The 17,532-nt window shown below is 40.8% G+C and overlaps 3 protein-coding genes and 2 non-coding genes across 8 annotated transcripts; 2 read left to right on the top strand and 3 right to left on the bottom strand.

The window, feature by feature from the left end:
* Positions 1-1,190: 1,190 nt before the first annotated feature.
* On the top strand, positions 1,191-4,871 carry LOC118099848 (dynein light chain Tctex-type 1-like). Its single transcript, XM_035144626.2, has 6 exons — positions 1,191-1,205; positions 1,522-1,710; positions 3,632-3,676; positions 4,168-4,291; positions 4,391-4,468; positions 4,681-4,871. Exons 1-6 carry the CDS (start codon positions 1,191-1,193, stop codon positions 4,749-4,751), a joined length of 522 nt encoding a protein of 173 aa, XP_035000517.2. The 3' UTR covers positions 4,752-4,871.
* On the bottom strand, positions 1,917-2,107 carry LOC118099963. The gene has a single exon (XR_004694395.1). It is a non-coding gene; the product is annotated as a U2 spliceosomal RNA (small nuclear RNA).
* An 86-nt stretch (positions 4,872-4,957) lies between the features above and the next one.
* LOC118099957 lies at positions 4,958-5,148 on the bottom strand. The gene has a single exon (XR_004694389.1). It is a non-coding gene; the product is annotated as a U2 spliceosomal RNA (small nuclear RNA).
* dynlt1b (dynein light chain Tctex-type 1b) lies at positions 5,019-8,273 on the top strand. Of its 2 annotated transcripts, XM_035144766.2 has the most exons (5): positions 5,019-6,897; positions 7,075-7,116; positions 7,573-7,696; positions 7,796-7,873; positions 8,086-8,273. In XM_035144766.2, exons 1-5 carry the CDS (start codon positions 6,871-6,873, stop codon positions 8,154-8,156), a joined length of 342 nt encoding a protein of 113 aa, XP_035000657.1. In that variant the 5' UTR covers positions 5,019-6,870; the 3' UTR covers positions 8,157-8,273. The 2 variants fall into 2 exon arrangements, with proteins under 2 accessions (XP_035000657.1, XP_035000658.1); XM_035144767.2 differs by lacking the exon at positions 8,086-8,273 and having other exon boundaries at positions 7,816-7,871.
* Positions 8,274-8,276: 3 nt separating this feature from the next.
* On the bottom strand, positions 8,277-16,648 carry tmem181 (transmembrane protein 181). 3 transcript variants are annotated; one of them, XM_035144760.2, is made up of 17 exons: positions 16,295-16,648; positions 14,262-14,365; positions 13,215-13,282; positions 12,927-13,017; positions 12,672-12,790; positions 12,374-12,490; positions 12,156-12,236; positions 11,898-11,997; positions 11,600-11,730; positions 11,418-11,509; positions 11,261-11,318; positions 10,856-10,958; positions 10,718-10,769; positions 10,549-10,631; positions 10,371-10,460; positions 10,216-10,282; positions 8,277-9,585 (listed from the first exon to the last, which is right to left on the bottom strand). In XM_035144760.2, the coding sequence occupies exons 1-17, from the start codon at positions 16,426-16,428 to the stop codon at positions 9,501-9,503; spliced, it is 1,575 nt and encodes a 524-aa protein (XP_035000651.1). In that variant the 5' UTR covers positions 16,429-16,648; the 3' UTR covers positions 8,277-9,500. The 3 variants fall into 3 exon arrangements, with proteins under 3 accessions (XP_035000651.1, XP_035000652.1, XP_035000653.1); XM_035144761.2 differs by lacking the exon at positions 16,295-16,648 and adding an exon at positions 16,024-16,198; XM_035144762.2 differs by lacking the exon at positions 16,295-16,648 and adding an exon at positions 14,675-14,821.
* Between the last annotated feature and the right edge of the window lie 884 nt (positions 16,649-17,532).

Below are 17,532 nucleotides of genomic sequence, written 5' to 3'. Positions count from 1 at the left end.
TAACCGACCAGAGGTCATGTGTGTTGCCATGGCTCGTCACTCCAGCCTGATACAAACCAAATCACCACCTCTACTGTGTAAAAACTTCAGATAAAGTGAAGATGGAAATATGATCAAAGTGCACTTGAGTGGGAAAGTGGCTCAGGGTTGACTCTGGAAACTCCGGCCCTGTCTACGTATGAGATGACATTGTTTGCAGTGTCCGTTAATCCCATTTAAAAAAAAAAAACTTTGCCTGTGCTTGACTTAATTTGTGTTGCAGTCTCTGTTTGTGATTCTGTGTTCCACTGATTACAGAGTTATCGGTTGCACTAAACTTGCCTGTTTTTACGATGAACTTTGTGTAATGTATGATATATCTGTTCAAAGGTGTGCGTTTATTTTTTGTGTTTTGACAATTTGAAATAAACTGGATTCCAAGGACAACGGGTTTGAGATGTTTTGGGTTTTTTTTCATCTTAATTAATCATCATTTGATGCTTCAACTTCTTTCAGGTTACATATTTAGACTATTTCAACTTCCGTCGGTATCTTTTTTCAATCACTTCACCTATTACTTCAGTGTTTCAAATGTTTCAAATTTGAGCACGTTAGGGTTCTTATATGTTGGTGCTGCTCTATCTTCCACGCTGGGAATTCATGGGATGAAAAAACACTTAGTGAAAATTTGACGATAAAAGCTCCAACATCCAGCATCCTGGTTTCAACTGACGGTCCAAGAGCTTTGGGCCGTTGGACCTTCTTTGTGCTTTCTGCTGTAATTTGATTGGTAAGATGCCGCGTGGCAGAAATCCAGTGAGAATGTGGCTGGAAATATTAGATCACAGAGAGGATATTTTTTTTAGCCATGGACCAACAACAAAAATCTATAAACTGCTGAAAGAGAAGGGGATTAGTAAAGTGATCCAGTAAAGTATAGTAAAATGACTTGTCTTATGTTTCTTTGTCTCATTCTTCATTGCCACTGTGAGGATGAGTGATAAGTGATAAGATAAGATGAGATTTACCTTTATTGATCCTTAGTAGAGGGAATTCACTAATGACACAGCAGCACCAGAAAGTAGCAGCACAAGGAGATATATAGTAAGAATAAAAATACACAATAAAGTTGATAAAAGAATACAGTATATAAGTCTGTTTTTCAAAAATGTGTTGTGTTATTGTGCAATTTACATTCTTGATGTGAAATGATGACCAACGACACAGTAGCTTTCATACGCTTTAATGTAAAAGATTAAAGCGTTTACAACATTCAAAGCTGCAAATCAGCAGCATTAGAGTTCAAGATAAAATAAAAGTATGAAGTTTGAGGGCAGCAAATGAACACGAGTGAAAAATATGAGGAGCCTTTTAAATCATCTCTCAAAAAGTAATTTGACCAAATTGCTTTTCACTTCAAACCAAAATATTTATTTAAAAACAAAACAAATTGAGGAAAATTGATGGCAGTGTTTTAACACCAACAGTCCCACAGCCACCACTCTCCCAAATCTGCGTCGGGGACAGGCTCCAACACCCTAGTGCAGGCTGTCCTGCAGGAAGCAAGCACTCGGCGGATTCGGCTGCAGGTTTGAAGAATCAGACCGAGGAGCATTTGGCCCTGACAGTGCTGAACCACTGGGAGGAGATCCCGAGAGTGGGCTGCAAACTCGCCCTGAGCACGTAGAGACCAGACCCCTGCTGAACCCGACCAGGCCCGGCATCGAACAGGTAGGAGAGACAACCCTTCACTACAGGATGACTTTATAGTAAGTATATGGATATTTAGACACTAGTGCAGAATCTACTGATATATAAATCCAGACTATTCTTGGAGCTATTTCCATGTCGACAAGAGTATTACGAATATTTCTCACAAATACGGAAGGGCTCTGTCAAGAATGGATATTGGTAGAAATTTATTTTTTACATCAAGAGGGGGGTGCACCGTTCCTGGAGGTACTGCAATACCAGGTCGATGCGTGGAGTGGACGGAGCAAGCCCCTATTCCATCTCCCAGTTCCAAAAATCAATTTAATATATGGTCCCCGGGTAGGGGACGTATCAGATATTAAACTGATAAGAACAGATACTACACTTGATCTTAGCCAAAAGGCCGAGAAGCGATAACTTGCACTGTGTTCACGGGGGAAGTGATTCTCCTCACCGCTACTCTCAGTCACGGTTCAATACATTTTAAATAACAGGAAAACTCTACCAGTAAAGTAGAAAACACAGTTTTGATGTCTAGGCGCTGATCGGAGTCAAACAAACACAGGATCGTACGTTAGAGCCGCAACATTAGGAAACTTAAAGAGTGTCCATGCTGCCACGTGGTCTGCTGTCGCCCAATAGGAGACCGCTACGACCGAGCATCGCGATCTCTTATTTAAAGCTGAAGTAGCGAGTGGAATGATTTATTTATCAGGTAATACGACATTATAGAGTTTATTTATAACTGTCACTGATCACAGGGTCGCGTGTGTTCGTGGAAATAACCTAAACACACGTTGTGAAAGCGGAAGGGTTCACGGAGATAAAGTGGGCTCTGTCGCCCTCTGGTGAGGAACCAGGAAACCGCACTCAGCCCGAACCTTCAATGGCTCTCAAGCAAACTACATAATCCACATAAGGCTAAAAAACATTTCAGTTTAATTTCAAATATATCATGGGGGATTTTTATACATATATCTGATGATTGGGTCGATTTTTTGGGTGAAAATTAGCAAAATACACGAGTTTACATTTGAGAGTGGAAGGTTCACAGAGATAAATTGGGCTTTGTCGCCCCCTAAGTGAAGGAGGAGGAAACTGCACCCAGCCTGAAACTTCAATGGCAAACCAGACATCACACTTATATTGACACCTCGCAGCAGTGGGATCGAACTATGGGAGGGACAGCAAGCTCAAATCGTGTCAGCGGCAGCTCGTAGAGGCACTTCCGGTGGCAATAGAAACTGCCACTGATTTGTAGAGGCAGTTGCTGCGATTTGAGGCAGCTGTCACTTTCCACTGCTGCCACCCTGTTTGAGGGCAACTACCACTGTTTGTGACTTATTCTCTGAGATTTATATGTAGTTTATGAATGTTTATCAGCGTGTAACTGTTTTGAGCACCAAGAATAATTGATCTGTATTTCTCTACTTGTATTGTGAAATATGCTCATTTATATGGCTGTTTTCTTAAAGTAATAAATATATAGTTTATTTAAATTTATAGTAATAAATCACAAACAGCTTTAAGTTGCTCTCAGACAGTGTGGCAACTGTGACAGCTGCCTCCAAACAGTGTGGCAACAGAAGCAGATGCCAAACAGTATGACATCAAGGGCAGCTGCCTCTAAACAGTGAGGTATCAAAGGCAGCTGGTTTTACATATCAGTGGCAGTTTCTGTTGACACAGGAAGTGCCTCTTCGAGCTACCGCTGCCACGATTTAAGCTTGTCCTTACTGAAATATGGAGGAGGATCATACAGAAGAGGTTGGTTTGATTCCTTAAACCTGTTATTTGCGTGTATTTTTAATTTGTCACCAAATTATTAGTTTTACGGGTTTCTCTTATATCGTAGCTAACAACTCATTGCTTCGCCTGAACGCTTAAAACGAGCATTAGCGTCACTAGCTTCATCTGCACTGTTTTGTTTTTCTCCCAGCACATCGCGTTTGTCGATGAAGAAGTGAGCAAAGTTATTAAAGAGGTAATGTTAACGTCTTCATTACTTATTCTCAAGATGTGGGTTTTATCTGCTCAATGCTTGAGCTGCTAACTTTGTGCCTAGCACTTTAGCTACTAGTTGGTTGCCAATGAACACTTTAACGGTTGCTAGGCACCGAGCCCCACAGTTGATGTCACACCAAACAACAGATATTAGAGTAGTTTTTATTCAGTATTTTACTGGTTAAGTTTTATGTTATCGATTATAGATCTTGTTTTTGTAACATGTATTAGCTTTATTACAATATTATTTTAAGGCTATTAAAAGTATGGTATTGTGGGTGGAGGCTTGTTCTTGTTTAAAGATAACTTAATCATAATAATAATAATGATATTATATTTTATTTATATTGTGTTTTTTAACAAAGCTCAAAGACACTTTACATAGGTTAAAACAGAGGAAGCTAATAAAAGCTAATGACTGGAAATGTAAAATATTCACCTTTGTTTTTCTCTGTTAAATGGTGTCTATAGTCAGTGGAAGCAGCCATAGGAGGAAATACCTACCAGCACAGCAGAGTGAACCAGTGGACCACCGGTGTGGTGGAGCATTGCCTCAGTCAACTCAAGAGGCTGGGAAAGCCTTTCAAGTACATTGGTATGTGATGCGCTCCCTCAGAATCACATCATGGTGCTGGTTCTAGTGCTCTTCTGAAGTTGAGGTCTAAAGTCAGACTCTGTTTTCTTTCCCCCTCAGTGACCTGTATTATCATGCAGAAAAATGGAGCGGGACTGCAAACAGCCAGCGCCTGCTTCTGGAACAACTCTACTGATGGTAAAATAAAATGAACACCTCTGTGCATATACAGACTTTAAATAGTTGGCTCTGTGATTAGTGTTATCATGTGTGCAGGAATGTCAGCAAATGTCCGTTTACTCACGAGAAAGATCGTCTGCCTGAGAAATGCTTGTCAAACTTTTAGGTTGGACATTTCTCAGAAACTGCGCAAATGAAATATGTAATTTATTGTGTCTCTCTCCAAACAGGAAGCTGTGCAGTGAGATGGGAGAACAAGTCCATGTACTGTATCGTCAGTATCTTTGGTCTGTCCACCTGAACTGACTAAGTTACAACAACTATTTAAAGTGTGTAGGATTTGATGTATTTCTGAAAACCTGAATCTGTTCTGTGGTTTTTATGCCAAATGAGATCGATTAAAACTGGGAAACTATGCAAATCAGTAGTGCTTTGATAATGTCTGTTAATAATCGTTGTATCCAACCACTAAAAGGTATCTTTGATTTTTTATATTTCACAAATACAGGGGGGTGCACCGTTCCTGGAGGTACTGCAATACCAGGTCGATGCGTGGAGTGGACGGAGCAAGCCCCTATTCCATCTCCCAGTTCCAAAAATCAATTTAATATATGGTCCCCGGGTAGGGGACGTATCAGATATTAAACTGATAAGAACAGATACTACACTTGATCTTAGCCAAAAGGCCGAGAAGCGATAACTTGCACTGTGTTCACGGGGGAAGTGATTCTCCTCACCGCTACTCTCAGTCACGGTTCAATACATTTTAAATAACAGGAAAACTCTACCAGTTGAGTAGAAAACACAGTTTTGATGTCTAGGCGCTGATCGGAGTCAAACAAACACAGGATCGTACGTTAGAGCCGCAACATTAGGAAACGTAAAGAGTATCCGTGCTACCACGTGGTCTGCTGCCGCCCAATAGGAGACCGCTACGACCGAGCATCGCCATCTCTTATTTAAAGCTGAAGTAGCGAGTGGAATGATTTATTTATCAGGTAATACGACATTATAGAGTTTATTTATAACTGTCACTGATCACAGGGTCGCGTGTGTTCGTGGAAATAACCTAAACACACGTTGTGAAAGCGGAAGGGTTCACGGAGATAAAGTGGGCTCTGTCGCCCTCTGGTGAGGAACCAGGAAACCGCACTCAGCCTGAACCTTCAATGGCAAACCAGACTTCACATTACACTTATATTAGAATTGATTTATCTTCATTTAATTTAAATCATCAGGTTAGTTTTCGCTTTTGTTAAAACAAACTATTGATATCCGGACACGCCGGCTGTGGGACTGACGCAGACAGAACTTCGGCATCAAACCAGCGGCGGAATTGTTACAACTTCCGGAGCTTTGTCGCCAAAATAAAAGTTATTAAATGCAACATTGACGTGTAATTCGAAGCTGATGGCTACAAACGAATTAATTCCCCAGTTTGACTATTTGAAGCTGCTGTCATTATTCCAGGTGAAATGTTTTAAATGGAAACAGTTCAGGCTAAATACAAGCGGTACATATAAACGTTTATATCTCATATTAGTGAATTACCACCATTGTGTTGGCTCAGCCGGGACATGTTTACTGTAAATGAATGAAGCTAATAGTCAGTTCAACATTTATGCTACTTGAAGTAAACACTGGCAGATGGTATTAAACGACAACTCCCACAAACTCACCTGAAGCCTGAGTATTGAATAACATTATTTAAAGAGTTAGTAAAAGAGCTACTGTACCTGGAGGGGCCATCACGATACTTTCCGGCTAACGGTTACCTAATGTTAGCAGGTGAGACTTTAAGTCACTTACATTAATTTAAGGTATAATTGACCAGCAGAGGGCGCTGATTCCCTTCGTGTGTAAAATACATCAAAGCACGAGTGGTTCAAAGTATAGAAACAAGTTCTTTTCTCAAGTTGTACTTTAGTTTTTCTATTATTTTATACTTTATTCTTCATTACAATTCAGATAAATTTATTTACATATTTCACACATTTCTCCTGTTTTTAAAACTGTATATATTAGTTTATATACATTGATATTTGTATATTCCTACGCTTAAGTATTGCGTGTTACTTATTATTTACTGGTGCCTATTTTGACTCTTGCTGCTGTAATACTGCAGATTGTGGGACTAATTAAGTATTATCTTATCTTATCTTATCTTACTTCAAAATAAACAGTGGTCTCAGACAGTATTCAGTCCCATTACCTGTCCTGGTGCATGTTTTACTGTGTAATGCGGGTTAGACTAATTGGCGACTCTACAAAGAACAAATCACTCTGATAACAATTGGGAAAAATTACAGCAGAAACCAATGATGTCGAGTTTAAGTCTGAAAAGTGAAACAACGTGACCGGAAGTGTACATCCTGGGTTTACCCAGCGCACTTGACACCTCGCAGCAGTGGGATCGAACTATGGACGAGTATCAGACAGAAGAGGAGGTGGGTTTGATTCCGGTTTGATTCCTTAAACCTGTTATTGCGTGTATTCATAATTTTGTATTCGCTTCACGGTTTTCTCTAATATCGTAGCTAACAACTCATCGCTTCGCCTGAACGTATAAAACAAGCTTTAGCGTCAGTAGCTTCATCTGCACCGTTTTGCTTTTCTCCCAACAGACCACGTTCGTGGTTGATGAAGTGAGCAAAGTTATTAAAGAGGTAATGTTAACGTCTTCATTACTTATTCTCAAGTTGTGGGTTTTATCTGCTCAATGCTTTAGCTGCTAACTTTGTGCCTAGCTCTTTAGCTACTGGTTGGTTGCTAAGGAACACTTTAACGGTTGCTAGGCACCGAGCCATGTCACACCAAACAACAGATATTGGAGTTTCTATTCAGTAGTTTGCTGGTTAAGTTTTATTTTAAGTTATCGATTATAGATCTTGTTTTTGTAACATGTATTAGCTTTATTACAATATTATTTAAAGGCTATTAAAAGTATGGTATTGTGTGTGGAGGCTTGTTTTTGTTTAAAGATAACTTAATCATAATAATAATAATATTATATTTTATTTATATTGTGTTTTTAACAATGCTCAGAGACAAGCAAATAAAAGCTAATGACTGGAAATGTAAAATATTCACTTTTGTTTTTCTCTGTTAAATGGTGTCTATAGTCAGTGGAAGCAGCCATAGGAGGAAATACCTACCAGCACAGCAGAGTGAACCAGTGGACCACCGGTGTGGTGGAGCAGTGCCTCAGTCAACTCAGCAAGCTGGGAAAGCCTTTCAAGTACATTGGTATGTGATGCGCTCCCTCAGAATCACATCATGGTGCTGGTTCTAGTGCTCTTCTGAAGCTGAGGTCTAAAGTCAGACTCTGTTTTCTTTCCCCCTCAGTGACCTGTATTATCATGCAGAAAAATGGAGCGGGACTGCAAACAGCCAGCGCCTGCTTCTGGGACAACTCTACTGATGGTAAAATGAAATGAACACCTCTGTGCATATACAGACTTTAAATAGTTGGCTCTGTGATTAGTGTTATCATGTGTGCAGGAATGTCAGCAAATGTCAGATTAGTCATGAGAAAGATCGTCTGCCTGAGAAATGCTTGTCAAACTTTTAGGTTGGACATTTCTCAGAAACTGCGCAAATGAAATGTGTAATTTATTGTGTCTCTGTCCAAACAGGAAGCTGTGCAGTGAGATGGGAGAACAAGTCCATGTACTGTATCGTCAGTGTTTTTGGTTTGGCCATCTGAACGGACTACTGTACAATACGTATTTAAAGTGTGTAGGATTTGATGTTTATCTGAAAACCTGAATCTGTACAAACTGTTCTGTTGTTTTTATGCCAAATGAGATCGATCAAAACAAAACTATGCTGTATATATTTGTTTTATTTACACATGACATGACAGAGTGCTACATGTACAACTTGTATCTCATAAAGCAACAAAAACTGCAAGAATTTCCAAGACTCACAACAGCCAAATTCAACCAGCTCCAACCAACATACCTCACATTCACACTCAAAGAGTCAACTTATCACAAAGCATTTGCAACTTTAAGACTGCAGCCCATTTAGAGGAAAACTGTGATGTAAAGACAAGGCACCATTTTGATAAGAATCCATGTTGAGATGTTATTCGTGAAGAACAGTCACACACATTTAATTTGGCTGTTATTGTCCATAAGCTGCAGTTTCATAAAACACAGCAGAGGGCAGCAGGTCTCACATTGGCAGCAATATGAAGAAAGTTAAAGAATTTTAAAAAAAGTTTACTCAAAACCATATGCCCTACATAAGGCAAAATAAAATTGGACAATGGTATAACTGCTGTATGTGCTGGGATATGAAATGTTCAACATAACAGATTAGTAATCCATAAACATAACTTCACTTAAAATCCATGCAACTCATCGGAAACCATCCATCCAAGTCATATCAGATAATACAGTATCAAATGTCATCACTTTTTCTGCAAAATAAATAAAGTCCTTAAAGAAGTGCAATTACAAAGCTGCTTTCCAACAAAAGACGTGGAAGGGGAGTGGTAGGGATCAGTAGTACCTACTCCAGTTAAGGCTCTCTCCGCATTTCTTTTTAAAACATGTTTGAGGAAAAAAGATTTGTCAACAGCCAACACTGCTATTATTCTCAGCTGGTCAGAGAGCAGAACGGAATGAACAACACAGGATAAGAACAGAAAGACAACAGTGTTCCAACAAAACCCTTTAAAAAGATTAAAAAAACAAAAAAATCCCTAATAATTATTAGTATTAGCACTTTTCCCGATCATTCTTAACTACGGTTGTGAAAAAGAGTTTTCAACTTGGTAAAATTCTATTGTTTAACATCAGTATCTCTTGTTTTCATCGAGACTGAAAGCATAAACAATGGAGAAAAGAAGTACTCTCAGTGAAATTACAGTACATTCAGTAGACGTGGAACGTATCTTTTTAAAAAATATATTTATGTACACTTACAGTATATCAATCCATACTAACAATCCAAATACTCCTCTTGTACACACAGACATGCGGTTGTTAGTTTGAAGGTATTCTCGTGGTTTTCAACAGGGACACAGAGGAGGAGCAGGGATTCAGTCGCTGTCACTCCCATCCTGGTACTTGGCGGTTGCTTTGATGGCACGTCCGTTTTGCAAAGGCATGTCCTCATAATCACTCCTTCACAAAGACAAAGAAACATCAGTGGGGTTACGTATGTTCATCCTGTGCATAATGGTGCATACATGATGGAGACCGGCACACATAATGCTTAGCAGTGGTATAAAACAAAAGCAGAAGAAATGAGTGTGGATGAGGAAGTGGTTGGGTAGAAGCAGTCAACAGTTTCATGTGTGAAATTATACCAACACGCCTTTCCTCCTGTTCACTGCACACGTACAGCAGCTTGTTCTGGCATTTTGAAGCTCATCTCTCATTGGCAGAAGGCACTGACATAGTCGTTAAGATTTAAAATCCTAAATATTAAACGTGTTTGGTAATTATCAGGCGGCCACAGTTATTTTACGGGTCGTTCAGGAGGTTTAAGAATGGCTGTGACTCCTCACACTACCAGATAATCTAGTACGAAAATCTGTAAGATTCCATCCAGATCAGATTTTCCCTTTGATTCTCTGCCAAATCAGGGTTAACAAATCCGAAATACCAGTTGTCTGATCCCAGCTCACAAAGCAATCATCACATTAAAATGGTTCCGTATGAAGTCAAGTTTGCTTTTAACTTTTAATCTATCACAAAAAACTAAAAATGCTGTGTAAAGTATAGAAGCTATGAAATATTCAATGGACTCACCCATATATAACTTCATCATCCGAGTCGTTTAGCATGGAGAAAGCAGGATTATCCTTCAACTGGGAGTCTGGGAAAATGAAAAAACCAGGACTCTCTGTTAATTATCATTGCAGAAATGAGAGAAGAATTACCAGAGGCTGAGTGGCGTTAGTTACCGTAAAGGGCGTTTTGGGAGGGTGAATACACAAACGCTAATGTGTACAAGTAAAAGTTGAGCAGACCATAGAAGGATAAAAATTCAGCTGGTAAGTCTGGAGTCAAGGAACAATAACTGGCTATGTAAAGACACATGGTATATGGAAAGTGATTATAAACATTAAAAAGAAAGGATATAGTTTTGGTAATGAGTCGACAGTTCAGCCACAAAATTGTCTTGAAGAGCTCTGGAGCCGAACCTCAGGTACAGGATGACCATGCTGGAGGACAAAAAGAGCAAAAAGAACTTTTAGATGAAATTAAACCAAACCCTTTAAAACTCTTTCCTCCTTTCTGATAAACACACCTTATAATGAGCACCACGAGCGTCAATGCCGTCAAAAACTTTAGCCGGAGATCTAGTGTTTGGGAACACACAGCACATTAGTGATATCATAGCAAGATGTGAAGCTGAATCATGCACAGAAGGGGGGTGGTGGTCTACCTGTGTACGGCATGTTCTTGAGCTCAGAGCAAGCTCGGACAATCAGGAAAATCAGGTAGAGGATGTAGAAGGCGACTACAATCAGGAAGAAGACCTTCATGCCCTAGAGAAATGACACAGGATGTTATCAAATATACGTCAGGTCTCAATATCAATGCTGTCCGAACGTGCATTGAATTTGGGACATTAATTCTATAGCCTATTATACAAACATATCTTTTAGGTAGCAAAGTATTTTATGACACCAGAGTATGAATTCATACTGAGTGGTTCGACCGGCACGTCATTTCAACCCAGGGGATGATGTGTCATGGACCTGCCATCAAACCTGGTTTCACCATCTTCTCCCTTCATAAGAATGACTCAACACATTGCTCAGAGCGTGATTAGAGCCAAGCTGCTCACCTGAAAGTTCACGATATCCACTTTATACTGATAGGTGGGATCCTGGAGCTCGTTAACCCTGAACATTCAGAAAAGAAGAGCAGACCTTTTTTTTTTAGTCCAGTTGTAATTTAACAGTTTGATTCCGTCTAGTTGCAGCGAGCGAGGTCAGACTTACGTTTGCCAAATGCCCAGAGTCACCGCTGAGAGCCACAGAAGACCTACGACGATCAACTTAGGAAGGTAGAACGTCAGACATTTCCTCTCACCCTGTGGAAACAACAAAAACGAATGAAATAAAATTCATAACTCGCAAAAATGAAGAGGGAGTGGGTATTATGGGAATACAATTGGACCCACCTGAACCCTGATGCCGTGGTAGACGCAGAGCCAGAAGAGCAGCAGAGAGCACAGGAACAGAGCCTGGAAGAAAGCATCCAACGTCCCTGGAAACCAGCTGTTCACCAGGAATGACAGTGGGAAGAATGGATCTGAAAAACAGAAGCGGCGCACATGTCCATCACATTTGACTTCTTTTAACTGGTACAGGACAGAAAAAAACACCACAATTCTCTCTCAGTCAATCTAAAAGCTACTGTAATTAACATGGTGGGAATAAGGTAAATCGAGTTGTGAGAGGCAGAATATTCAAACTCACCATTGTAGAGAAGCAGCAACGGGAGCAGGATAGACATCCACTTCTGCTCTATGCCCCAGTCCCTCATCGAAAACTTCCTCAGAGAATGAGCAAACATACACTGGAACATGAAGAGAGGGAGATTATTTGTCATCCGGAAATTCTGGAAAAGTCAGTTTCAGTTTTCTGAATCTGGAGCTAAGATGTTACGCTGTCAATGACTAATGACTAATAAATCAGTTGAAAAAGACCTTGACTAACCAGCTCCAGGGCTCTTACCGTCACCATGAAGGTCAAAACCACAAAGACGAAGCGGAACCAGATTTCAACTTGCGAGAAGGTCGGGTTATACGTTTTCCACTGAGGAGGAATTTAAAAATAAAATCACCCGTGAGCTCAGGCAATAAAAACCCAAAATCCAAAAACAGTAACAAAGAACAAGAGTGTTGGCTTTAAGATCATGAAGAAAAATCCTGCCTGGGTTTTTTATCACTTACCACAAACTTGACCTTGATTTCATATGTGATGTTTTCAAGGCCCTTGAAACTGACCACAACCTGGTACTGGGTGTAGTTGAGATAACCCAGATGGAGAACAATAATCTCATCACATTTCTGTAAGGAGACAAAAAGAGAAGCATCAACTATCAAAACGTAAATTCAACCCTGCGCTCGTCTCTACACATTACATTTCATAAACTCACACTGCCGCCTGACTAAATGATTAACGACTACACAGCATGCCAATGGGGGAAAAAAAAGGAGAGAGATGGCTGGGTTGTTGATTGACACTCACTGTCCCGCAGTGCAGCGTCCGGGATTTCTGGTGCACGTTGTTGATGTGCATCACGCTGGCATCCTGCGTCACTCCCTTCAGCTCCACGTTGATCTCAAAGGGCTGCTGGAAGTCGCCGACTGACAGAGAGGAGGGAGAACGCGCTGTTATGAACAAGCCGAGTGTGTTTTACGACTTAAGGAGAGATGAACTGTCAGTGGCGTGTCACATGTTGCAGTACACGGCTGTCGACTGGAGCTCGGTGTGTCGTCTTACTGTGGCTGTTTTCAGCTCGCATCACACAGGTGAGCCACAGCTGCTGGTTGTAAGTGGTGAGCGGAGGAGAGACGAGATTGTAGGGTCCAGTCTGAAAAACATGCAGCGAATGACTTCATCAAGACGTCAATCATTACTCCTAACTATTAAATATTGTTAATATATTGTTATATATTAATATAATGCAATCAGACCAAACACACACTCTCAAAACATATACATCTGTTCTATCTTTCAAAAGCCCGGCAGCTAAAAACTGTACAAAAAGACTTAAAAATGTCTTCTTACCTTAAGTGAGACATTTTTGACCAGTAGCTGATCACCACTGTGCTCCTGCTCAGCAATAATCTTAGGACCTACACAAAAATGAAGGAAACACATATACACAATTTTTATTTTAAGGCGAAGCCCAAGAAAAGTGAAAACACAGACAATAGTGAAGAGATTTACACATCACCGGACATCTTTCTACTGTCCGTCCATCATCTCTACCACTTGTCCTCTGGTCAGAGAGTCAGAGTGCAGCCTGGACACGTCACCAGAGTATCACAGGGCCAATACAAGAGACAAACAACCATCCACATTCACAACCATGGTCCATTTAGAGACGCCAATCAACCGTGGATGCTAAAGCTGTGCTACCGGGTTTGAATAAATCTGATTAAACAATACATGAATACAAGAGAGATTGGGATCCAAGAAACATTATCAAGCCTCACTTGTCTCAGGCCTTTTGCCTATACATTTTGATGGGATGGACAACTTTTGACAAGACAAGACAATTTTCAGCAGCCATCAACTATTGGGGAATTCAACAAAGAACTGGGGCTGATCTTTCAGCTTTACTTGTGTGATTCTTCTTTTCGAACACAGGACAAGACAGTGAATGTCCCTTGTACGTTTGTCTGTCTCCTGCACAAGTTTGATGGTAAGAAAGTCAGGGATCCCCAGCCGCCGGCATTTGCTGATGGTCGACAACGTATGATCAAACTAGTCCAGAAGACAGACAAACGTACAAGGGACATTCACTGTCTTTTACTGTCTTCAAAGCTGAAAGATCAACCCCACTTTTCCCCCAAATAGTTAATGGCTGCTGAAGAATGAGTACAGCAGGTTGTTTCACAGGAGGGTGGCGTGGACGCTGATGTTTTTCTGCTTGCGTGAGACAGAAGAAGGACGAGCACAGCTCAACTGTCCAGTAAAGAAGCAGAGACGTTGCAAAGGGCAGGTCCACTGTTATCAGAGCTGATAACACTCTGGTGGTCACACAGACTGACTCACACACCTGGTATCTCAAAACTCACAACTCTGCAGTAGAGGTTTTCTCGGACCTACCTGCGATCCCAATGAAGACGGTGAGGCCGAAGCATATGAGGAAGACCACGAAGACCAAAACAAAGTGTCTCTTAGACAGAGTGTAGAGCCGCATGGGGGCCAGCCTGTGGCAGAGAGAAACTCCATGTTAGAAACACACAGTCGCCAGGGACACAGGGAAAGGAAGCAGGGGAATTAAAACTCTGTGAGTAATGTTTGTTTTGTGGGAAACGCCGTTTGAGCACAGCCTGCGGCTCAGATGCGGATGTGTCAACACTTCTAGCTTCCCATGCTAGCTTCCCATGCTAGCTTCCCATGCTAGCTTCCATACCTTCCATGCTAGCAGTAGCAGATGCCAGGAGAGAGCAGCCCCACTGGGGTTTTTTAAATCCGACACAGCCCGAGTGTCTCCCGGGGACTCGTCTTCTACTCACTGCTCCATTGGTGTCGCTCTGGAGTCTCTGGGCTGTGGAAGAAGCTGCTGGAGGGACTCAACTGATCCAGAGTCTGTGGTGGAGACACATCTGTGACTCCAGCCTGCGACAACACTGGAGTGCTACGTCAGCGAGGGGGCGGGGTGGGGATCACGTGCCAGCGGTGAGGAGGAAAGGGAACGCGAAAAGGAGACTAATGTAGGGGGTAGGAGAGATGGAAGGATACATCCCGTCCTGCCTCCTATCGTAGATGTAGGTTTGTCTATTAAGATGTTATGTATGAGACAATGTTCTGCATTTGCTCGATTTTACATATGAGGCTATATAATAATAATAATAATAATAATAATAATAATAATAATAATAATAATAATAATTGTAATAATAATAATAATAATAATTATTATTATTATTACAATTATAAATATGATTATTTAATCAAATTTTGTTTTACATATGTCAGGAATGGACGCATTATGAAACAAAAGGTGCATAGGCTGTAATTAAAGAAACTAAAGGGTGTTTATAAAGATATATAGAGATGTAAATATCTATATAAAGATATGTAAAGCTGTCTCTATGTATGCACATAAAGATATATAGATATTTATATATGTGATAGGTGAAGATGTATAAAAGGATATATAATTCCCTCTTGCTGCTTTAACATTGCAAATTTCCCAGTTGTGGGACTAATCAAGTATTATCTTATCTTGAATATGTATATAAAGATATGCAAAGCAGTATATATGATGTACACAAAGATATGTAAATATTTTTAACTGTGAATAAAGATAGGTGAAGATAAATTAAGATGCATATACAGTAAGTATATACGGACATATACACGTGATTCTGTCAGGTCGTTTGTGTCGCTGTGGTTCTCGCATGTCTAACTATTTCACTATTTTGTGTTGTTTCTATTTGTTTGGACAATTTGTAGTAGTTTCACATCTCTTTGTGTTTCTGTCTATAATTTACAGGTGAAGCCCTCCAGCAGCCCCCCGGCCCCCCAGGCCCCGGCCCCTCGGTAAGCACATCTTTTGTTTTGCGCATGCGTAGCAGGACTCCATCATATAACAACATCGACTTCTAATTCCCACTGAACCCGCCACCAGATATCAGCTCCTCTCTTACAGCGTGAGAGACAAACATCTGCATTTTAAACCAGGGAACGTGTTGTACATTTCACACACACATCTGTGTGAAGGTTTGTCCACAAAACACTTGTTGCCTTGGATTTCAAGGCCTGGGCTTCCTCTGCAATTCTGCCATATAATAAAATAAAATAAAATGTTGTAATATATAACGACAGCCTGATATATAAATGTTAAATAGGATTGCCTTACCTGCTTTTTCCACTCATGTTTTCATGCTATTTATCTTGGATGCTTCAGTTTAGTCTCTGATGTAAAGCCAATAAAACATACAGCTTTTCTTTGACATATCCTTCCTCATACAGCTCAGTGACGGAGCTTTGTTTTTGCGTCTGCCATCATAACACAACAGGGACAACAGGGACAAATGACATGAGAATATCTAACAGCGTGGATATAACGCAGCAGCAGGAGGAGGAGGAGGAGGAGGATCATGGCTCCGGCTCCGTGTCGGTGGGCCCACCTGTAAAAGCGGTCATCTCTGTAGGGAGTCAGCTCCTCCTTCAGCTCGGTGTAGGCCTCCTGGATCTTCCTGCAGAACAGCTTCAGCTCGCCGCACAGAGGGTTCTCCAGCCCGGACGAGAAGTCGGCGTCCATGATGTCACGTCGAGCCGACTGGCGGCTGAAAATGGCGATGGAGGAAAAAAAAAAACAAGCCTCGGCCTCTTTTTTTTTTTTTTTCCCCACCAGAGAACAGCGCGGCGATGTGTCCGTATTGTCACATCGGTTAAATTGAAAGTGCAGATCGAGCTGTTTTGTTTGTGTCGCTTCAATGAGAGAAAGAAAAAAACCCACACAATGATGAGAGAGGGGGGGAGGGAACACGTGGGAGATGGGTGGGCGGGGTCACGTGTTCAGACTTCAGCACCACGGACAGAGACACACATCAGTGAGGGACCCGTCTCCCTGCAACACCCCGGAAGTAGACCTGTCTGCCTCCACATGGGAAATGTAACACAAACGGATTTTTATTCACCCCTGAAGGTCTAAACCCAAATTATAGAGTAGGCACCATATAATAATACACCATGTACCACATGGGTTGAGTATATGAAGTATTTCCTGTGTACAGCCACCTGTCAGTTATACTCAACCTGTTACATCCAAGTCCAGTCCACGTTGACCAGGGGCGGCTGTGGCTTAGAGCGGAAGGACAGCAGTTCAGTCCCAGTCTTCCTCATTCTGCATGCGGAAGTGTCTTTAAGCAAGATACTGAACCCCAAACTGCCCCTTAAATGTGGAACATAGATGCAGTGTGTGAATGGGTGAATGTATATAGTGCTATATATATATATATATATATATAATCTCTGATATTTCTTTTGTTACACTCAGGTCTTTAAAAATAAAGGTAATAAAAACAAAAATGCCACATTTCTCAAGATTGTCTGACATGTTTATCCTACTGGGAAGATGTCCCTCTACAAGTCTATATAGAATGTTATAGATTAAAGAAAAAATCGAATTACTAAAGTGTTTCGCATTATTACAAACTAATAAACCATAAATCCCTTTTTCGTCAATTTTAAAACATTATCTGACACTAATGAGTCATATATACTAGTAAGCTTTCTGATATTTACATATATCAATATGTTGATTTGATCCCCAAAATCCAACTAATACTTGGGAGAAAGTTTTTCTTTCTGTTCTTCCACTCATTGGTTCAATTGTGCAGTTTTTTGGATGAACTGCTCTCAA

This window comes from Hippoglossus stenolepis, chromosome 20, assembly GCF_022539355.2.
Source record: "Hippoglossus stenolepis isolate QCI-W04-F060 chromosome 20, HSTE1.2, whole genome shotgun sequence".
NCBI classification, from domain to species: domain Eukaryota; kingdom Metazoa; phylum Chordata; class Actinopteri; order Pleuronectiformes; family Pleuronectidae; genus Hippoglossus; species Hippoglossus stenolepis.
This window is presented reverse-complemented; position numbering and strand designations above follow the sequence as displayed.

Bases quoted from the DNA above. Each gene is read 5' to 3' on its own strand.
- dynlt1b (XM_035144766.2), top strand. From the start codon at position 6,871: ATGGACGAGTATCAGACAGAAGAGGAG. The intron at 6,898-7,074 runs GTGGGTTTGATT...TTCTCCCAACAG, and splicing joins AGTATCAGACAGAAGAGGAG to ACCACGTTCGTGGTTGATGA. The intron at 7,874-8,085 runs GTAAAATGAAAT...CTGTCCAAACAG, and splicing joins CTGGGACAACTCTACTGATG to GAAGCTGTGCAGTGAGATGG.
- LOC118099848 (XM_035144626.2), top strand. The intron at 1,711-3,631 runs GTAGGAGAGACA...TTTTTCTCCCAG, and splicing joins CCAGGCCCGGCATCGAACAG to CACATCGCGTTTGTCGATGA. The intron at 4,292-4,390 runs GTATGTGATGCG...TTTCCCCCTCAG, and splicing joins AAAGCCTTTCAAGTACATTG to TGACCTGTATTATCATGCAG.
- tmem181 (XM_035144760.2), bottom strand. From the start codon at position 16,428: ATGGACGCCGACTTCTCGTCCGGGCTGGAGAACCCTCTGTGCGGCGAG. The intron at 12,491-12,671 runs GTGAGTGTCAAT...GTCTCCTTACAG, and splicing joins GGACGCTGCACTGCGGGACA to AAATGTGATGAGATTATTGT. The intron at 10,770-10,855 runs GTAGACCACCAC...CCCAAACACTAG, and splicing joins CAAGAACATGCCGTACACAG to ATCTCCGGCTAAAGTTTTTG.